At 34.5% G+C, this 22,572-nt stretch overlaps 1 protein-coding gene across 5 annotated transcripts in view; it reads left to right on the top strand.

Moving 5' to 3' along the window:
- LOC125062857 (hepatic leukemia factor) overlaps window positions 1-22,572 on the top strand; it is a 90,501-nt gene that overhangs the window by 39,018 nt on the left and 28,911 nt on the right. For 2 of the 5 annotated variants that reach the window (XM_047669063.1, XM_047669064.1), the window contains exon 2: window positions 14,324-14,362. The exons of 2 other annotated variants lie outside the window; for them this stretch is intronic. In XM_047669063.1, coding sequence (XP_047525019.1) covers window positions 14,324-14,362 — 39 coding nt within the window. Of the gene's footprint in view, window positions 1-13,338; window positions 13,481-14,323; window positions 14,363-22,572 lie in introns of those variants that run through there. One more of the 5 variants, XM_047669067.1, reaches the window with a different exon arrangement.

Here is a 22,572-nt window from a genome sequence, read left to right on the forward strand (position 1 = left end):
TGTTCATTGGAGAGCTGCGAGACACACTTAAAACGTAAACAGTATGCAGCTTTAGACACAGCCGTTAATGTTGTGCATTCGTCGTTTATATTTATGCACAAGTAATAAAATCTAATTCTGTGACCGAGTATTGCCAAGGAAAATTATAAAAACAATTTTATTGCTCGCATATTGTACCCGCAGTTTGTCTTCGTATAATGAGCTTCACGTGATTTCTTCGAACTCATAACTTTGCCATTATTAGCTGCAATCCATTATTATGGGATGCAACTTCGTCCGTGTGCAATGTGAATAAAAATTGCTAAGATTGCCAATTGTCGTTGCGTCAGTTAAGGCCCTATCCCAGCACAAATTGCTGTGTTAGTCTCTCGGGGTGGACTTTGGGGCGCAGTGGAGAGCTGGAACACTAAGGCGCGCTGGCCCGTAATAACAATTAGTTATGTAAAACATTAAATTAATGTTTTATCATTTTTTTTCTGAAATGGATTACTAGGCTTGCGATAAAATATATCGTGTAAATTTTAAAATCATGCCTATATACATATTCGTCATAAAATGAATTCAAAGTGTCAAAAATTGGATATGCTTGGATATTTTTCTATCGAGCGAAAACCGTGTATCGATCTTTCAAAATGGATACATAAACTACTCAACTCCACCGTAAATGTTTCCACCCTACTTCAAGAAACGATTACGAAAAATGGAAAGAAACTACGTACTTTTTTGGAGTTTGGACACCAGATAGGTCCTTAAGATAGTTTTTTAACTCTCTAAGTTCTCACGCCTCTCCTTTAGTTTTCCTAGACAACTTGAATATCTCTATAATTATTGCTTTTCGCGTCCAAACGCCACCAGTTTTATATGTGCAGCTATTTTCATTTTAATTTGTACAATAAGAATATAAGCTTTCTATTAAAATATTTCTTGAATAGCAAATATTCCCACGTATTCATTAGTAGCAGTGGAAATGTACAACAATTATCTGTCGTGTGCAGGTGCTCAGGAGCCGGGACGTTGGATTTGTAAGCTGCTTAGAGTTCATATATGTGCTCCACTCATGTATACGTGCCTCTGTGAATCGTTTGGTGGCGAGGCATTCAAACTTTTAACAATGAATTTTAAAGTAGTACGTCGTGACTTGTCTAAAAATAGCACACATTTTTCTCTCACAAATAAATAAAATCATTGGAGTTCTTCTAAGTACATTGAATACGTGTGAACTATGCTGTGAAGAATGTATAATTTTCCATTAAAGTCTTAGCAGACTCCAAAGTGTCTAGTCCTGTATCAGCATATACTTAGAATATAACGACGGCAAGGAGGGGGAAGGGGGAAGGGGTTGTAAGAAATAATTATCGCGATTTCCTTATTTAATAATTGATAGGATTTTGCTGATTTCAATTAAGATGTTTTTCAATTGCGTTTAAGCTTAGTTATATTAACGTGGTCATAAAAGTAGGAGAGAGATTTTTGATACACAAAATTATTATTACAACCGAAAGTATTTATAGTTTGATTTAAATATTCATATTAGAGTGGTTACTGCTAATGTTTGTCGGGAATGCAGTTATTCGCCGACACCGACAATAATGAGGTACGTTCTTTGCTGAGCCACTTAAGTCTCGCCTTTATCCTCTCGTACTGAGTGCCTTATTAACAAAATTCTTATGTCGCATCGAAATTTATTAACTTTAATGTATCTTTTTTCTTTCTCACTTATTGCGGAATTATAAATTAAAAGATAGAAGTCTACTATATTGATAACGTCAATGAAATGTTATTGATTTTACAACTATGTATAATGCAAGTACATTATACATACTATGAAAGCAATAAATATATACATATGCAATAGTTACACAATGGTTCGCCTAGATACAAATAGATGGTGCGATACGTTAATGATAATTTACTTAAACGCGTTTACAATATTTATATTAAATACTAGTGGACCCGACAGACGTTGTCCTGCATGATATTTCAAGCAATTTGTAAAGCAAAGTATGAAAGTACCGACTGCAGCGCCATCTGGCTGGCTGATTTGTGAATCTAAACCATTCCCAGATCCCCTTGAACACACACAAAAAATTTCATCAAAATCGGTCCAGTCGTTTGAGAGAAGTTCAGTGACATACACACTCACAGAAGAATTATATATATAAAGATATTAATGTAACTGTCGTGAGAATTTTATGAACTAAGGCTCCGACAGAAAAGACCCGTTGTAGGTCCCGACGTATCTGAAAGGATCGGACGAAATCAATACCAGGATAAAATGCCGCCTACACCGGTTAGGCGTGGGAGTTTTCGTCCTGCCCTTCAGGTGATAACCCACCCGGCGACCCAAGCCGAGATCCGAGTCTCGAGGGAAAATCTCCATTACGCTTGCCAAAACAGCCCGAGCAGTCTAGCCAACAGCGCCTATACATTCTAAAAAAAACATGAAATGAGCCCCCAAACTCAGAGTCTTCGATATTATTCACACCTTAGTAGGGTTATATTGATAAGTATTCACTGATATTCGTTGAATAGTAGAATTCAATAATAATGTATTTTCTTATTTAAAGTTCAACTGATTATTCATAGAGCAGTGTTGGCCTAGTGGCTTCAGCGTGACTCGCATCCCTGAGGTCGTAGGTTCGATCCCCGGCTATGCACCAATGGACTTGCTTTCTATGAGCGCATTTAACATTCGCTCGAACGGTGAAGGAAAAAATCGTGAGGAAACCGACATGTCTGAGACCCAAAAAGTCGACGGCGTGTGTCAAGAGGCTGATCACCTACTTACCTATTAGTTTGAAAAATGATCATGAAACAGATTCAGAAATCTGAGGCCCAGACCTAACGAGGTTGTAGCGCCACGGTTTTTTTTATTATTCAGAGATCCGGCCTGACCGTGAAGTGGCCAATAATTTCACGAAATTATCTTCACGAGACTATCACCTGTATGTTTTAATAGAATCACCTTAAGTTACATGAATTCATAGTCTAGTTCAAGAGTCATATTCTATTAGGGAAAAATAATAGCGGAAACTCCTTGCTGATACGAATTGATATTTGCGCTATAACGTAAAAACGTTGTTGTTTTAAATTTCGATAGTCTGCATAAACAACGTCACAGTGGAATTGTTTAAAGATTGTGACGTTCGTAATTCTAATTACGATACAAGATTAGATTAAAGTATTTTATGACTACACTATAACGCGACATCAGTTTTGTGGCGGCTGATGATCTTTTAATAGGCCTCATTGCTCAATTAAACAAATGAAACGTGAAATAAAAAGCGACAAAACAAACCATTAAACTGGCTGTTTGCTTTTAATATCGTCATAAAGTGACGTCGTGATGACTCGTGATGCAGGCCCAATTTGCAGGCACACGCCGAAACTACAGTCGCTATACTGATTAACGGTATATATTATTACGCTTTCAAAATCACGCTGTCATGACGTGTGTGAGTATCTATGAAACAGCTTAAACTTGCAACTTGCTTCTTCTTACGTGTCTATAGAAGATAATAATCAAAATAAATTCTCTTATCAAACAAAAACAACGCCAATCAATAAGAAATGAAAAAGAAACGTAATTATATTATAAGTATATTCCTGGGCAAAAAAATAAATTAAAAATGTTTATTATGGTATAATTTATTCCAAATCATTAAATTTGCAAAGATGACAGAGGTTGTACGCCGAGAGAAAATGTCGGCGTAAAACACTCTCGGTACTCTTTTAAAATAGCAAATCATCAAACAACATTTTCTAAAACAAATATCACAAATTAATTAGAATAGACTACTTCTAGCTACAGTCGCTATACTAGTCGCCAGTTCAGCACTAGTCCCAGGCAAATTATCAAAAAGATAATCGTTAACTTTATACTAAGCCTTTTTACATTTCGGTGGCGATTATATTTATTGATAAAAGGAATTGATATGTAGAAGGAAACACAATCTAATTAAATCTCTGTACGATAACTATTAAAGAAAACATATGACATAGTTAATAGCCATTGCGGTGTAAAAATGTTGACAGCCGAGGCGTGGCAAACTCGATCTATCGAGGCAGTTGGCCATTGATTAGTAATTTCCTTGTTCACGATGAAACTGCAGTGCAGGTTTAAAACGATTTAACGCTTCGAAACCCACACATTGACGCAGAACAAATAGTGAAAAACGGTTTGTTGTTTATTATTTTAATAACGAATCCATGGCCGCATTCCGTGTTTTTAAAGTGTATGTTACGTCCATACTTTTTCTTCCTTCCTATCCCCAACGAAGATCCTGTTGATTCCAGATCTCACTCACTGGAACTGCGAAGAGATTGATGTTTAAGTCTGTTGCGTAATATTGCTTTAATTAATACTAAGATTGTTCCTATCAGAGACATAAAATATTCGCTGAATTTTGCTTTTTTATCTTATTAGTTTCTGTATAATATGAATAGTTTTAGCGTAGTTTACAGTCACGAAATTATATATGTCTATATAGATCATGCATAGTGTATATAATACAATAGAGTACTGCCTACTCTTAATTATATTAATTTCATAATATGTACTTAATACAATCAACATATTATGTTTGGATTGGTACTTTATTTGACTATTACATCAGTTTGAGTTGTGTTTAATTTTCTTTACGAAAGTATTTCCTTATTTACAATTAGCAGTACTTTGGTAAATGTTACTCCAACTATAATAGTTCTGAAAATTCGTTAGGTTTTTATTAGTAGGTAATGGACAGTGGATTTTTCTATATACACAACAAACATGGAAAGGGCACCGAGACGCATCACCACTGTTTTTTTTAACTTTATTCTAGTTTATGAATCTAAATTTAGCACTAAGTCCACTTTTCAACTAGAGCTATGGTGAGGCAACATGGTGACTGGTGCCGCAGGGCGCGGATAGCTCCGAGGCGGAAATACATACACCAACAAAGTACACGCACACACACACACTGATAACACCATCGTATGTATGAATATTCCGACACCAATTAAACTTCAATTAATATAAACACGCGTTGACGTCATGAGGTCTACTTACTGTGTGATTATTGTAGTTGAATAGATAGAACAGGAATATATATTCATAAAACACTTTATTCTGAGCATGTTCCGCAAGACGAAATAAATGACGCAGGTTTTGCAAAAAAAATGTTATATTTATAAGTATCTGCGTCCCTTATAATGTTTAAGAAATGAGATGAGCCGTAGATATAATTTTTGTAGTGAATTTTTACGTTATTATAATTCACCTAGTTCCCGAATCTGGACACACATGCAATACCCTGTGTGTTATCAACTGAGCCACACGGCTATTGCATTGTTAGTTTAATTCAGAATAGTTTTAACGATAACAATAGACGGTAATTTTAATAGGTGGAGTTGACCTTGTGTGAGTCAAATTTAAAATTGTTTACTTAAATTGTCGCAATCTTATTTTGTACTACATGTATTGTGAAACTGTCAATATATTTAATTGTTCCCAAATCATTTTGTAAACTTTCCTTGCGGATAAAGCGGAGTAACATGTATCATATGGTTGCCCATGGGTTCCTATTACCAGAATAATACAAATGGGGTATCCATTTTGCTTGAACAAAAACTTGTTGTCCAATTACGACTCGCTGCTTTTCCAGGAGCGGAGTAGTTTCCGGGAACTACATTTAGTGCGGATGGTACAACAGTAATTAAAACTGAAAGTGACTTGTTACCAGTAACAGTGGCTTAAGTAGGCTTTAAGAAGCTCTAGCTAAAGTAGGCTACTTTATATTGAATAAATGTGAAATAGATCGCTATAGATATATAATTATTGCGTCGCGTTATCACTTATTGCTTCTCTTATCAGCGGCTTTGAACCGGGTGCTAAAAAAATGACAAGATTCCACGAGTTAAAAACAGATTGTCTGACCTTCGACCTTTGTGAGACCACCGCTTGCATCATTTTTTTTCGTAAACATATAGTGTGCTCATGCACTCCAGTTCACCGTTCAAGTTACATTTGTAAGATGTTTACTGTGACACCTTGTAAAATATTTGCAATCATTTGAAAGTTGTCACCTCAAATTCTGAGGCGAGCCTTGAAAGATCTTCTAAGCATCGATTTTTTTTGCAAAACGAAGTAACATTCTTTACGTATTTTATCTTAATATATATAAATCACGTGTCACGTTGTTTGTCCGCTATGGACTCCTAAAGTACTTAACCGATTTCAATCAAATTTGCACACCGTGTGCAGTTTGATCTAAATTAAAAGATAGGATAATTTACATCTTAATTTATACCCGCAATATTATTTTATTGCAAAATATTTGTTTATTATTTGATAGTGACAATTCTAACAGATGGCGCTGTGTTGAAAGTACCAACGTTTCACTTAAGCTACAATTTAATGGCATAGCAACCAAAAAGCATGGTGGTCCCCATGACTGGTGTTCTCCTACCGTTTCCCTTGAAGAGTTTACCACTATGTACAATAGAACCTTATAAAACCTTAGCCACAGCAACGCTTGGCCGAGTCTGCTAGTAGTTTATATTTTTTTCTATATTCCAAATTTTATGTCCGCATTGCCATGCTTTTATACTTAATAATAAGTGTTATTCTATTAAAGTGTGTATACCAAATCAAATCAAAAGTTACAATAATTTCTTGGGCGATGTCTAAAATGACAAATTTCTTAGGGGTTTGATAAACCTTTAGACTAAGTCTAGTCCGGTACGCGTTTTGGACGATCCTTAATACTGCTATAGTAAAATAAAATGCCTATTTGCTTTCAGAATACAAGAAACATATATATGTATGTTACTTTTAACCAGTAAGAAATAAATAAATTGTCTTATATTTGACCTTATTTCGCTTCGAGTTATTCCATTACTTTGGTCGCATGAGTGGAAAATACCTGAAGTGCTTAAGGGAATACAATTACAGAAACTCAAATTAAACATGTTGAAGCTACGTTGTTAACGATCAAAGCCGAAGTCAATCTTCCTTCATTTTATATTCCAGCTTATTCAATGAATCACACGAAACACTGTACCCTATTGATAGGCACATCAGAAAACCTCATATAAGTATGTTTCCGAGATGTTACATGCGCGCTTCTTAACGTTTAGTTTTGTTATAAATAAAATCAGTGGCCTCAGATTTCTAAATATGTTTCATGATCTAATAGGCAATCTAAGAGGCATAGATCACCTGGATCAGCCTCCAGTGCCGTCGACTTTTTGGGTCTAAGACATGTCGGTTTCCTCACGATGTTTGCCTTCACCGTTCGAGCGAATGTTAAATGCGCACATAGAAATGCCCATTAATGCAGATCCGGGGATCAAACCTACGACCTCAGGGATTAAAGTCGCACGCTGAAGCCACTAGGCCAAAACTGCTCATTAATTTAGTTATAAATATTTTGGTAAATCTTTATCGGAATAAAATACGTTTACCTTATTTTATTTCATTATTTATTACAGATGACGTCGCTAAATAAATATTTTATTACAGTTTTTTAATGTCACTGAATCAAATCAGACAATAATTAAAATAATCTATAAAAAAGTGCGTACAAATAATTTGGAAGGAATTTAATGAATTTTTAAGAATTTTATTTCTTCGACAAAAATTCCCTTTACGAATAGAAATTTTAATTTTAAAAATATAATTTCTATAAGGTGATTCACCCTTCTCACTCTCTCTCCATCGGTCTCAATCGCTCTCTCCATTTTCTTCGACAAAAACTGCACATCCTCGTGACGTTTACGTAAAAATTTACCCTCATTCGCCTAAAGAAGTTTCACTTCAAAACAATAAAAACTGAGGTAACTTATGCAAACTGTAATCATGATCAATCTGTCAATGGCATGATGACAATTACATCGGATAATACATTAACGATATGACCAACCGTCTATTGGATTATCGTTAAATGTTGACGATTCAGCGGTTTGTTTAATTATAAAGTACATTAAACAGAAGCATATCTTTAAAATCATACCAATTCATTATACATGTCCCATTCTTTGGTAGTAGTACCAAATATTAACGTAGTGTTGACATGGTTGGTTTAATATAGGCCCTGAGTTAGATCACCGATGGAAGCAGCGGTGTTGTGATCTACCGCAATGGGGTCACGCTCAGAAGAAAGCGATTGGAGAAGGACATCTAAAGAACAATGCAGGAGCTGCGCATGCCCCTTTATAGTGATTAATTAATAACCAACCATACGACCAACTAGGCTCCAGAAGATAATCCACTCTTTATATGGAAATTGTATTCGTTTTTACAACAAACTCCCAAGCGAAATTAGAGATATCACTGAATAAATTCAAAGCTCTCGTTAAACGTCAATTAATCAATAAAGCCTCTTATAAATTTGACGATTATTTAAATGGTCCTAATCCTTGGAATTGATTTACTGAATCCAGTTCAAGCAATACGTATGACTCAAAACTTGGCGATAGAAAAGAGTGGCGGAGAGTTTCTTTCCCGCTTCACGCCCATGACTTGCGAACTGGTAGTAAATGTAAATTTAAAATCAATTAACCATCTCTTCTGTTGACGTTCTTAGTGTACTTTTTGAGTGTGAATTAAACAGCTGTGAGTGCAAGTATAACTTTTTTTTTATGCAAGGGGAAAACGATCCTACGGGTCGCTCAAAAAGGGCTTCACAGCCCAGATACCCGTTTTTAGTGGGTGCGTTGCAGGCCTTTGAGGAGTACAGTCGAATTTTGAATAGTTGAAGGTCGTATCCCCCACCGGAAGTCGATTTCACATTTCGCTAGTTCACAAAAGATAATGCCACGGACTGTGGAAGACGTCCAGCCATCAAGGTGATGTTGATGAAATTTTGAATTCATACGGCTCGTACGGTGAAACGAGGCAGGAGGGAACCAAACAATTGTTCAGAACACTCCCCGTAGTACACTTTATAGAAAACGCAAAGAGGCGCAATGTGTTTTAAAGTATCCTAAATACGCTACGTACTAATTGTATTTACCCTTACGGGTGTGGCCCCCTCACCCCGAACGGGCACAGATAGATAACCCTGCGACATTTACTATTCATATAATTATAATGCGTAGAATACCTAGATAACAATGTATAATCAGTCAACACTAACACGTGACACACAAACGTTTTTATAAATGAGGAAATCAAGTGTAATTAAAAGAGGCTTGAATGTTGGAATTTCCGATTTTGAAAGTGTGTATCATTTGCCATCTCCAAAATATTCATATATAACTGACCCGGCCAACGTTGTATTGCCATGTGTATTATTAGTTGGAAATTTTATTAGTTCAATAAAAACAACTATCTTCCATAATAAAAAAAATGCGTACAAAGTACACATGTCAGAAGTGAAACTTCTTTGGCAAACAAATGTTTAACTCTTGTTCATATTACAAATCTAAAACTTTAGATTTCAGAGACTTAGGGTGAGATCTATAGTGCGCACTTAGACTTTGCTCAGACTTAACTACAACCATTCTTTACTTTTTTAAAGGATAATAAAGAAGGTATTGCATGAAATGAAACATCAATTTCTGTCTTAGCTTGAGCTTAGCTTAATCTCACCGTTAAAATGTCTATAAATATACTAAATCATATTTTAACCTTAGTGTTTTTCGTAAGTAAAGTCTGAGCAAAGTCCAAGTGCGCACTATAGATCTCACCCTTAGAGGGAGGGAAAAAGGAAGATATGTTAGGTATTTAATTGTCATTAAAATATTAAAAATGCCGAAAATGAATACCTACAAATTATAAATTTAATTTTTGTAATTTATTTCTTCGATAATAAAAACACGTGACATTTTTATTTACAATTCGTCATTTGAGATTTCAATAAATTATTTTGCATAAAATTTAAAATACAAATATTTCATAAATTCTCTTTACGAAATTTTATTTTAACTAAAAAAGTTGCACTGCAAAAATAAGTGGTCGATCGTAGAGGGGTGATAATTAAGGGTTGTATGTATTTTTTTATGCTGTATCATAAAAAAATAAAAAGTTTTGTCTAAAAAATAAAAATTTAGGGACAGGACCACCCTTAACTTGTATGAAAAATAGCTGTTGTCCGATTCTCAGACTTACTGAATATGCATAAAATTCATAAGAATTGGTCGGGCCGTTTCGGAGGAGTATGGGAAAGAACATTGTGACACGAGAAGTTTTATATTAGATAGAATAGAATCTGTCAGTGAAAAATTACAAATCTCTGCCATTTGTTCAACTTCAACAATAACAATATTGTCTTCGATGGTTTCTCTAGATAGATTTTGACTGTTTGCAAAAGTCATATGCTTCTTTGAGTAAAACGTTTCGTAAAAACTACGAGTTCTTTTGCATCGGTAACTGTCCAAACAAAGGCCGTTAATATGGTGATAGTGTTCTACAATTACACTGAATCAATGTCCAGCGTATTACCTGATTATTTTCGACGCAAGTATATATGTAAGGTATCACTTGGTATATTGAAATGTATATAGATTGAATCACATAAACTAACCAGGTACAAGAACCCCAATCCCACAGGTTCGATACAATTTATGTGACATTCCGCCCTTCGACACTGTTACTTTTATTAATAGAAATATGTCATTATGTTTATAAAATTTTTCTATGGAACGATGTTTCTTCAGAAATTAGTTTGGTGAGTACTGATAATTTTATTTCATACATCTTAGAACGAGGTAAGTTCAAAAACATTTTCCTTAACAATGTTTAACATACATTTATAGTGTAATGTAACTGCAATTGTTTAAAATTGTGGAATTTATCGGTATTTAGCTGTAGGTACAAAGTATGAAATGAACTGGAAGGAATGAGTTCGAGTGACGTATTAGTGTCTGAGGTATCAGGTGTGGAGTGAAGGTGTCAATGTGTCGTTCACTTTATTTGACATTCGATATCCATTGATGCGCATTATGCTATAATATTGTTGATTTTAACATACTTTTTACTATCATTCAATCTGAAAAACATCAAGATATTTTCATATACTGATAAAATACAATATATCGAAAACAAATTAATATACCTAATAAAATAAAATATGTTTATTATGGAACATAAGATACACGTATCACTTATTCCACGTCATTAAATTTGAATCGGTAGACATCCCTACTCATCGGCAAAGAAGACAGAGGGTGTAGGCCGAGAGAAAAAGCCGGCGTAAAAAACTCTCGGTACTCTTTTAAAATAGCAAATCATCAAATAACATTATTTTAAAACAAATATCGCAAATTAATTAGAAGTAGCCTGTCTAGCACTAGTCCCAGGCCTTTTTATCAACTAGATAATCGTTAACTTTATAGTAAGCCTTTTTACACAGCTTTAAAAGCAGCAATATCTTCAATGATACCGGAGATATGAAATAGTTTTAAAACTTTCGAAGAAGGAGTCTTCAATACGAGTTTGTTAGTAGTTCCGATTCATTGAATCTGAAGGAATTCCGATATAATTGTTTGGTAGATATCCTATAGTTACCGTAGATACTTTATTGTTCCTATTCTTACCGTTTTATACATTGATATAATCTAATTGAATAAATAAAACGGAAAAACTTGCGCGCAGTACATGATATCACACGACACGTCGTTTATACCACACCTACTTTTACTATCACAGGGAACATTAATAAATGTTTATTTTAAAGATAACTCACAGATTTCTTTTAGGAAAATATTTATGATAAGAAAATACCGGCGCAACACTGCGGCAATGTTGTTTACTTATTCAAGTAAGTTCCACGCCATACACAATTTAGTAATGCAATAGTAGGAGAATGAAAGGAGTATTTAAGTGCCGTTTGACAAGTGGAAAGATATTGATCTCTTTGTGAGCGTTTCAAATAGAGTTCCTTTGTCTTAGGTACAGTAATGACTGTTGATCAAAACATTTATTGCGATTAAAAACAGTGGCGGAGAGTTTATTGCCAGTTCTTCTCTTCCGTTCTACGCCCTTGATTTAAGAACTGGCAGTATTATTAGAAGCAATTAATATGTATTTCTTTATTGACGTTCATAAGTGTACATTGTGTTACCGAAATGAATAAATGATTTTGAATAATTACAACATAAATCACCACCGTACTATAATCCAATTCAACCATTGTACAATAAAGTATTGTAGCGAATCGATACTTTACGACATTTCCCTTAGGATCTGGCCAATAGATTTTACGTAGAACTTAAATAAAATAATATTACAGTTCGATTTCTCATGATAAAGTTATCCTTAAGGAAAACTGAAGTTTTCCTTTAAAACAGCTCCTTGATCAAAACGTAAACATGTTATGTTCCTCAATCGAATATTAGTTTTTTAAGGGTGATTATCTTACACTTATCTTTCTAGTTAACATAATCGGAATTTACATACTATATGATAAATATTTCTTATAGATTGAGTCGTAGCGACATAAATAAATATATATTTTTTTGATTGAAGTCTTCCGGGAATCCCATTTACCTTTACGCAGATACATTAAGTTAATCCATTGTAAGTGCTAAGTGAAGTGTCACACAGAAAGACGAGGCGTCTCCATTCGCCGATGCATAGTGCGAGCCAAAGCGTCCTCGGTGACTCACTATAAATATGACAGGGTAGATGAATGCCGCTAAAGTAAAAATACACACAAATGCACGCGGCCGTGGCGGCCTTTACCGTACTAAATATATCCATCAGATACCACGGGATTTTTACCCTTATAGACAAAACGACCTTCGAACTTTAGTAAATAGTTCCGTGGCGATGCGTATTCATATTAAAACCATCACGACTACTGCTATTTACCTACCGTATATGACATTCTCTGTATAAAATAGCTACTTAACTACAACCTATATCGTTGAATTACTAAATTTCATAATATACAGAAACATTTTAATGGCACGAAAAAATACACTTAATATGTAGGAAATCATATTTTTTGTACCATTGACATTGTATAGTGTATACGTATATAATCATTTCGCAGTAGATATAAATTTCATAATATTATTTAAGCAAATGTAACTACGCGAGCTGTGACCAGAGGAAATCGCAGGACGGGCGTCACAATGCAGTTCTCCCGCCGCGCGCACGAATCATTGTAATTTGCGATTATGTACTGATTATGCCAAATTATGTCACAGTGGCACTGGTAGTAAACATTACACTTAGTGGCGCCATCTATTTTTGCAACAAAATTGCCACGCGCGGCCTTCTGCGGCTGCATGTTCGTCACGTGCGATCGCCTGCCCTGTTTTACCGACGTTAGGTTAGGGCCGGCGAATCGCATGGCATTCTACATTTCCGACCGTCGTTCGTAAACCAATCGCAGCGCATTATGCTGTCTTATCTGCGCGCACATGTGACTTAACTTTGTCCGGAACTATTTCAAAAATAATATAAAAGCTTTTCAATTATTTTATTATTATTAAAAAATATTCGTGCTGTTTCTGTGTAATCAGCCTCGAAATAGGATGAGCCAAAATGGTGAGTTCATAAAGAAAAAAATAATACCGCTGGGAAAGGCAATAGGTTAAAAGTGCACATCAGCGCCACACAACGCGAGTGTCATCAAAAAGAACTACGTCGTATCTGCGCGGCGCGTCACATCTGGTACGGTTTGTGAGAGTTGTAGAAGCATTGCTGACTGCTGTAGTTCATTCAACGAGCTTGTAGATGGCGCTGTTTAAAATAATTTTCAACTTGCTTATTTATATTTTAAACAGTTTGAGCTCGAACATTACTTATTATATTGTTTTAAAGAAATGAATTTATGTTTTTTATATGTACGCTGCTTGCGAAGTGAATGAAAAGCTTTACAAATTATTATTATTACATACATTTTATACATTATTATATACATTATATACATTTTCATTATACATTAATTATAATTTCTATATTACTTTCTTTAGTATTTTGATTTTGTTTATTCAAAATACAGTGATCGAATTCTTACAAATATGTCTTATAAACTTGGCATAAATGTAATTATTTGAGTATATTATCCAATTTTGGAACAGTTTTATTTTGCTTGAATTATTTTAATTGCTGGAGCGTTCATGTACACTGCGGGGGTTGCTATAACTAATGCAATATTAAAATTCCTTTTAAATACAATTATTAAAATTATTTATAATATTATTATCGAAAGCAGTGACAAGCAAGATAATGTACATAAATAATTTTAATTTGCTGGTAAATGCGCCTTGGCCTTGGCCTTTGTTCATTATTTTGATAAAAGTCTAGACATCGATACTGTAGCAACCCCTAACAGCACACATACACAATGCAAGGATATCATTTTAACAAAAGCTTGTTTGTCGGCAGATTTCCTGAGTCACGGGGCGGGTTTCAACAAGAAATACGGTAAGTAGCCGCAATACCGTCTTCACCATAACGGGGCCCGTGCCCAGGGCCCCCATTCTCAGGGGGCCCCGAAGGACCGACAATTTCTCTCCCACATTTATTCACAAAACATTTTTGTCGGGCACATTACACTTTTTTCACAAATCAGCAATCAAAAAAGTTATCAGAAGGTATTTACAAGGCATATACTATGCCATTATATCGATAACTGCGCCTATTCCTACTGTACTAATTAAAAAGGATATATGTAATAGAAGACTCAACAGAAATCTCGAAAGAAACCGCTATCGTAATCATAACCAGAAAACCAGCAGCATTCTAATATTATTAATGACAGAATATATCAAAAATAAAAAAATAAAATAAAAATAAATAAAATAAAATAGCCTTTATTGCTGAACTTATTTTTACAGTAATTTTTCTTACAAATACGTTTATAACTTTTAACAGTTTCTTTTCTTTTCATAAATCCGGTATCGGTAAACGGTCGTTTCTACATTTCAGCTTGTCTTTCGACATAGGCCTCCTCTAAAGATTTCCACTCTGTTCTATTTTTCGCTATGCGCGTCCATATTGGGCCCGCCACTTTTTTGATGTCGTCCTCCCATCTTCTAGTCTGTCTGCCTCTGTTTCTTTTACTATCTCGTGGTTGCCATTCTGTTATTATTCTCGTCCATTTCTCCTTCTTCTCTCTTATCATATGTCCAGCCCACCTCCACTTTAAGCACCTGTATGTTGTGTATGCATTCTTAAATTTTGTTTTGTTTTTGATACATTTTAGTTTAACTCGGTCTTTTCTTTTAATTCCTATTGTGCTTCTCTCCATTCCATTCTGACAAACTTTTATTTTCCTTGCTTGTTCTTCTGTCAATGCCCATGTTTGGCACCCATATAGTAAGCATGGTAAGATACACATATTGTATATTCTCCTCTTGTTCCTCATAGACATATCCTGGTTCTTCATAACTTCACTGAGTGACCAATATCTCTTCCAAGTATTAGTTATTCTTCTTTCTATTTCTTTTTGCATACATTCCTCAGTAGATATTAACTGTCCCAAATACACATACTCCTTTACATACTCTATTTCTTCATCATTTACTGTTATGGACTCTGTTTGTGAGGAGTTAGACATTACTTTTGTTTTCGTTAAGTTCATTGACAGGCCTGCCTTCTTACTTTCTTCCGCTAACTGTTGCAACATTTCCTTTAGGGTTTTCGGGTTTTCCGAAAATAAGATTAGGTCGTCTGCAAAGCGTAGGTGACTCAGATTTTCGCCATTTATATTTAGTCCTTTATTCGTCCAATCCAGATTTCTGAATATCATTTCCAGAACTGCTGCAAATATTTTTGGTGAAATTGGGTCTCCCTGGCGTACACCTCTCTCAACCGGAAATTCTTCGCCTATAGATTCTAGTTTTACTTGTGCGGTGCTTTTTGTGTATACGTTTTTCAGTATCCGTATGTATTTTGCATGTACGCCTTGATCTTTTAATGCGTCCCAGATAAATCTATGTTCAAGTGTGTCGAATGCTTTGTTGAAATCCACGAACCCTATGTAGTAAATTTTGTTATATTCTTTAAATTTCTGGAGTATTTGTCTAAGGGCGTGTATGTGGTCTATTGTTGAAAAATGTCTACGGAATCCAGCTTGTTCTTTGGGTTGATTTTCTTCAAGTGTGTTTGTGATTCTAGATAATATTATTTTTGAAAACACTTTGTAAATATTGGACATTAAACTGATTGGTCTGTAATTTGCTATATCTCCTTTGTCACCTTTTTTATGTAGTAGTATAATTGTAGATTTTGTCCAATCCTCTGGAATGTTTTCCGTTTTGATAATTTCATTAAATATATCTGTAAGTCTTGGAGCGATTACTGGTAACGTTGCTTTTAGAAGTTCGTTTGTAACAAGATCAGATCCAGGGGCTTTATCGAGTTTTTGTGTATTTATTGCTTTTATGGTTTCTTCCTTCATTATTTCCGGTATATATTCTTCATTAGTTATTTCGTCGTTTTCTTTTATAGTGTCTTTCTCTTTTTGACTTCGGTATAAGTTTCGGTAGAATTCTGTAGCGATTTTTAATATTTCGAGTCTTTTACCTGTATTATTGCCATCTTTCTTTCTCATACTTGGTATCCAGTCCTTTTTGTAGTTTAACTCCTTCAATGCCTTTTTTATTCCTCCTGTCTTTTCTATGTAACTTTTCATTGTATTAGATCTTTTAGTTTTTCTTTCTTTCCTAAGTTGTTCACTGATCTTTTTGCTTACTTCTGTTACTCTTTGGCGGTTTCCTTTAATTTCCTTTTGTCGTAAAAGTTCTTTTCGTTCTTGTAATAATTGTTTGATTGTAAGTGAGACTTCTTTCTTGATACTTTTGTTTGTTTTTCTGGTTACTGTTTTTAGTTGATTTAGTAATAGGTTGTATTTTTCTTGTATCGATGGATATTCTTTCTTCTCTAATTCCGCGGCATCTAGAGATGTTTGAAGATTATTAAGTAATAGTTTAGGGTCACCTGAGTATTGTACCGCTAATTGTTTATTTTGAAATCGTCTTGTTTTCTTGAACATTCCTGACATCGCAACTCGAACCATCCTATGGTCTGTGTGGAAGTTTAAATTGTTTATGATCGAAATGTTCTTGAAGGCTTTTCTATTATTAGACATAATAAAATCGATTTCATTCCTATATTGTCCATTGGGTGAGATCCATGTCCATTTTTTTGATGGTTTCCTTTTATAAAAACTGTTTAGAATACTTAATCTGTTTTCCAGTGCAAAGTTTACTAGTCTTGTTCCGTTTTTGCTTCTATTTCCATACCCATAGTTTCCTATGGTATTTTCTTCCCCACTATTTTGAATCCCAATTTGTCCATTAAAGTCTCCCATCACGATGACGTTTTTGTGTGCGTTATCAATAGCGTTTTGGAGATTTTCATAGAATTCCTCAATTGTTTTTACGTCCTCTTTTTTATCAGATTCAGTTGGTGAATATGCCTGTATAATAGACCATCTCTCTTCTTTATCTCCGTTCACGGGCAGTTTTATATTAAGGATTGCAATACGTTCCGAGAATCCACTAAGTTCTTCTATGTTGTTGACTAGATTTGCTTTCACCATGAATCCAACTCCATACAGCCCGGGCGTCTCCCCTTTATAATGTAGTACGTATTTGCCATGGTTTTCTATACCTTCTCCAAATCTGCGCATTTCGCTAATACCTATAATATCCCACTTTAACTCTTCTATTGCCAGCTCTAGTTCTTGGAGTTTTTCAGGTGTTCTAAGAGATCGACAGTTAATAGTTGCTATGTGGATGTCATTTACTTTGTTTTTCATGTTAGTGTTATTTTTCATGTTAGTGTTATTTTTTTCCTTTAGAGGGTCGTGGTCATTTTTCCCCACGATGACCAGTCGGCTTGGGGAAGTATTTTGTTTTGTTATTTTATGTTGGTTCATGTTGAGCTGTTTATTTTTCCGTTTACCGACAGTTAATTGTTATTCTTTGTTAGTTGTTGTCTTAGCGGGAAAAGACGAAAGAGAATTAGCTCTAATCCTCATTACGTCGAAAGCATTTGGTCTATTGTTAATCGGCGGCATTAGAGTTTGTTGTTTCCTTGGTTGAGCATTGTTTTGTGGGGATGATGACGTTTCTCTTTTGCGCTTTTCCTTATTTATGTTAGTATTTTTTTCTTTTACTACTAGTTTGTCAAATTTCAGGTACGCGATATTTCCCTTTTCTCTCTCCTCTTTTAGCTGCGCCTGCAACGTTTTCCTTTTCTCTATTACTTCCTTTGTGTAGTCTTCTGTAACATATACATTTTTGAAGTTTTTCTTCTTTCCCATAACTTCATTCTTCTTCCATTCGCTCGTAAAGGAAATCAGAATTGGTCTTGGTTTTCCAGAAGACTTTCCCTTTCCTAGACGATATATTTTGTTTATCTCATGTTCTTGTAATTGTATGTCAAGGTCAGTTTTGAAAATATGTATTGTATTTTGTATTAATTCTTGTGTAGACCTTTCGCCTTCATTTACTCCAAACATTATCAAATTGTTTTGCTTCTTTCCTCTTTTTAAACTTTCTACTTCCTTTTCGAGATTTTCTACTTTTATTTTTAAGTTTCTATTTTCTGTTATAATAGGTTGAAGTTTTTCGTCTAATCTCTCCATTATATTATTTGTTATCGAATCTTTCAATTCTATTGTTTGGTTCAAGATTTCATTCTTCATTTTATCAAACAATAGTTGAAACTGATCTTCCATTCTTGTAAACTAAATCTGCGTGTTATGGAACGTAATTAGTGGTAGTTTTTATTTACTTGCTCTGGCAACACTAGTTAGCTGTTGCTGTGACAAGTGTCAATGTCATTGATCTTTTGTCTATGCTCAATATGATTGGTGAATTTCTAACCTCTAATTATCACTTTTTGGAGATACTTTTGTTGAAATTCAAGAACTTACGTGATATTGTGTGAAATCGGTAGTTCCACTACACGGACGACACTTCGATTTGTGTTTTGTGACGTCGCAGTCTCAAGAACAGTGTACGAAATTATTTTTTAGCACTCAATATTACGGAGCTACACAATTACGATGCTTACAGTATGACAGCCGGAAACGGATTTTCAGACGGACAGAATATATCATACAGTATTTAATGATAATAAATGGTTATACCTAGCTTTTTTTTACTTTCCAAAAGGGCCCCAAATTCTTGTGTGCCCAATGGCCCCAGCCTAGTTTAAGACGGCCCTGACTAGCGGCCTATATCTTCCAGATTCCCTGTTAGTTGCTTACTCGAGTGAGTGAAAGAATACAAGTGTATTCTTTTATTTATTTATCAAAATAATTCCGTTTATTCGCTACTCGCAACTCCATTGTTTTCTTTGTTTTATCTGCTTGATGGGGGATTTGGGGATTGTATGGTGAACTTTACTGGGGCAATATGATATTCAGTCGATATTATAGCACAGAAAATGGATAGCGGATCTTTCATGTAAAACGCGTAAATTACAAATTTGTCTTAGTATTTTTCATAATCGTACAAAATAGCGATGTCTTCCAGGCAACCCTCGTACGGGAAAAAACTAAAAAAAAGAAATATAATGGATAAAGGGCAAGAAGGGCTAAACCAAAACATACATAAAAATATTATAGAATATTCTAAAATAGTACAAAAAAACAATAATAAAACAAACTAAAATCTTTTGTTATTGTTAACTATGAAAAACAGGTAAAACCGATTTTATTACTCCCAAATATTAAAGATAACTTCTTACTAATTCTTACTAATTCATACTAAGCTATCATATTCATAGAATATCTACCTTAAAGCACGATATTTTAAAAATGTTTCATTTCATCAATGTTCGTTAAAATATATGTTTGTATAGTTTCGAGTGGTTAAAAGGACTTATTTATTAATAACATAAATTATTAATAATCATGATTATTCCACTTAAATGGCATAAAAGTCTAAGAATAAAAAAATAAATGGTTTTTTGACATACGTGGTTATCATTCTAGTGACGTGTTTTTGCATTTCAGCACGAAACAATATTTGTAAAAAGACTTATTAGTTTTTACCTACCCCCATGATTTGTATAGCAATTGAAATTGAAATAACTGGCACGCCTCGGAATGCCGGCTTTAATAGTTGTGGAATAAATAATTTTTAACTGATTAGTTGAATAAAGAGTCCTTCAGGACTAGGAATATGTAAAAAGCGAATAATATTAAATATGTGAAAATGAGCGTTTCGTTGTATATTTCACATTTTCTCACGACTTATATATTAGCGAAATGTTAGACAATATTGTTTACAATGCGCAAAATAATGTTTATTTATAAGAACAACGATAAGTTGCAGTAACTTATCGTTACTTGACTCTCGGACTTACTTCGCCATTCGTTTGTTTTTGTTATGACGTGTGACGGGTCGTTTAATTCCCTCAAATATGGTTGAGTAAAACGATGGCTGGCGTGAGCCATCAGGTGCCGCTTCCGGAAACTGGACTGCGAGGTTTCCGTTCAGTTTTGTAATTTAATACAAATAAAGAGAGTATCTCCCTCCTTTCTGGTTACTTCTATCTATGTTTGCCATAGACATTTTGTATGATGATTCGATTTTCGGCTTTTGTCTCTCGGCCTACACCCTCTTCTTTGCTGATGAGTAGGGATGTCTACCGATACAAATTTAATGACGTGGAATAAGTGATACCCGTATCTTATGTTCCATAATAAACATATTTTATTTTATAATTAGAAAGCCTTGAAAAATCCATTACGAATTGTTTTGCTCATATGTTTCTTATACAAAAGTCTTTAAATTCTGTTAATGGCAATAAAATTGCTAAGATAGTAAGAGATGTACTAATTCTAATGTGAAACGTTGGGTGTTCTTTCCGAGCATTAAGTAAGGGCAACTGTAGCTTAGGTAGTAAATGTAACTTATGGTACCTTATTTATTTATTTCTTTTATATATTTACACTTCGTTACACATTTCATTTATAGAATAACAAATATAATTCATAAATATTATAAGGCATGCAACGGGCGGCCCTATAACAAGTGATCTCTTCCAGGCAACCCTAGTAAGGAAAAAACTAAAAAACGAAATATGATGGATAAATTGCAAAAAGCGCATAAGGGAGCGTTCAAGTATTACGTAACGAATTTGGGGGGGGGGGGGGTCTTTTTGTAAAACGTTACGATGCGGGGCGGGGATTGAATTACGCGTTATTGTTAATATTATTTCGACTTTCCAGCATTTTACACCACATAATGGTAACTTTTAGGTATAAAGAGTCACTAGGTGGTCACGAAACGTTTTACTATACTTGGGTAACGTAACGGCGCGTTAAATGGGGGGGGGGGTCAATAATATCCAAAAATTGCGTGACGTAATACTTGAACGCTCCCTAACCAAATCTTATAAATTTAATAAAATAAACAAAAAAGCTAATCTCACAGATTCATGAATTGATGCAATACAAAGTAATAAGAAATCCAATAATTACAAAAGTCACGATTGAGCAGGTTAGGATATGTTTAAGAAATGTTTATGCAGATTTTTAAAAGAGTCCTATCGTATGGAGTCGGGCAGCCTATTCCACAACTTAATGGCGGAGATGCTAAATGAATGAGCTGTGATCTATTAGAGGAGCGCAATATATATGTAAGGAAAACATAATATATTTCCCTATACAAACTCTTGTCTATATTGTATTTTATATAAACTCTTTTGTAATGTTGTCTTTGCCGTCTGATCAACGATGTTTAATTTATGTCACTTGACATAATATATGTAAGATATTTAAATTTTTTCATTATATTATTTTACTTTATAAAACCTAGAATATACGCTTTAAATGTTGTTTCTTTTGTATTCAAAGAGAAACGCAGTTGCGCCTTATTTATTCCCAGTATAAGCGATTGATACTATTATATATATAGTTATAAGGACCTGAGAATTCATATTCATTTTTAAGATAAGAGGGAGTTTTGACATTATGTGTGCGAACCAATTTTTAACCCACTTAAAATTAAACCGGCATAAAGCTTATTTGTGGAAATTAGTTGTTCACTCCAGGTAGTCTTGATAAACCAGTTAGCGACATCTTCAGGTACGATTCTACCAAAATAGCGTGCGGCACATTTGTTTGCAATCATTTTGTGCAAATAATAGCAGAACGCATACTAAGCGAGTATCGCGTTTGGCTGTCTCTCCTCCGGTATATAACTTTTATGCGCGCACAGTGTTCCACGCTTGTTACTGAGAAGATTTTTGAAGAGAAAACGTGCTTTGTAACATAATCTTGATCATTTAAAAATTACTTCGCATATTGCGCCCACAAATTTGTTAGCTGGTAGTGGAAGCAAGAATAAGTTCGCGAACAATTAGTGTGTGTGCTTCGACACGAGTCCATTACTTGTACTGTGTGCGCGAACTTTGCTGAAATATTCGCCCAATATAATATCATAATTTGAGTGAGTCGACCAAACATTTGTGCTGTGCAAGACTGCCGCACGGTTCAGCACACTGGTGGAATCGTTATTGGTTGCATTGGAAGGATATATCCGTTTTATATTAATCACGTGTTCCAAACGCATCTCACACTATAACAGTCAGTTTCAAAATGTAAATGTATCACGTTTCACCCGAGTTAATTTAAATGTAATGAATAATCGGATCGAAAGTGAAACTGG

This window comes from Pieris napi, chromosome Z (assembly GCF_905475465.1).
Source record: "Pieris napi chromosome Z, ilPieNapi1.2, whole genome shotgun sequence".
Lineage (NCBI taxonomy): Eukaryota > Metazoa > Arthropoda > Insecta > Lepidoptera > Pieridae > Pieris > Pieris napi.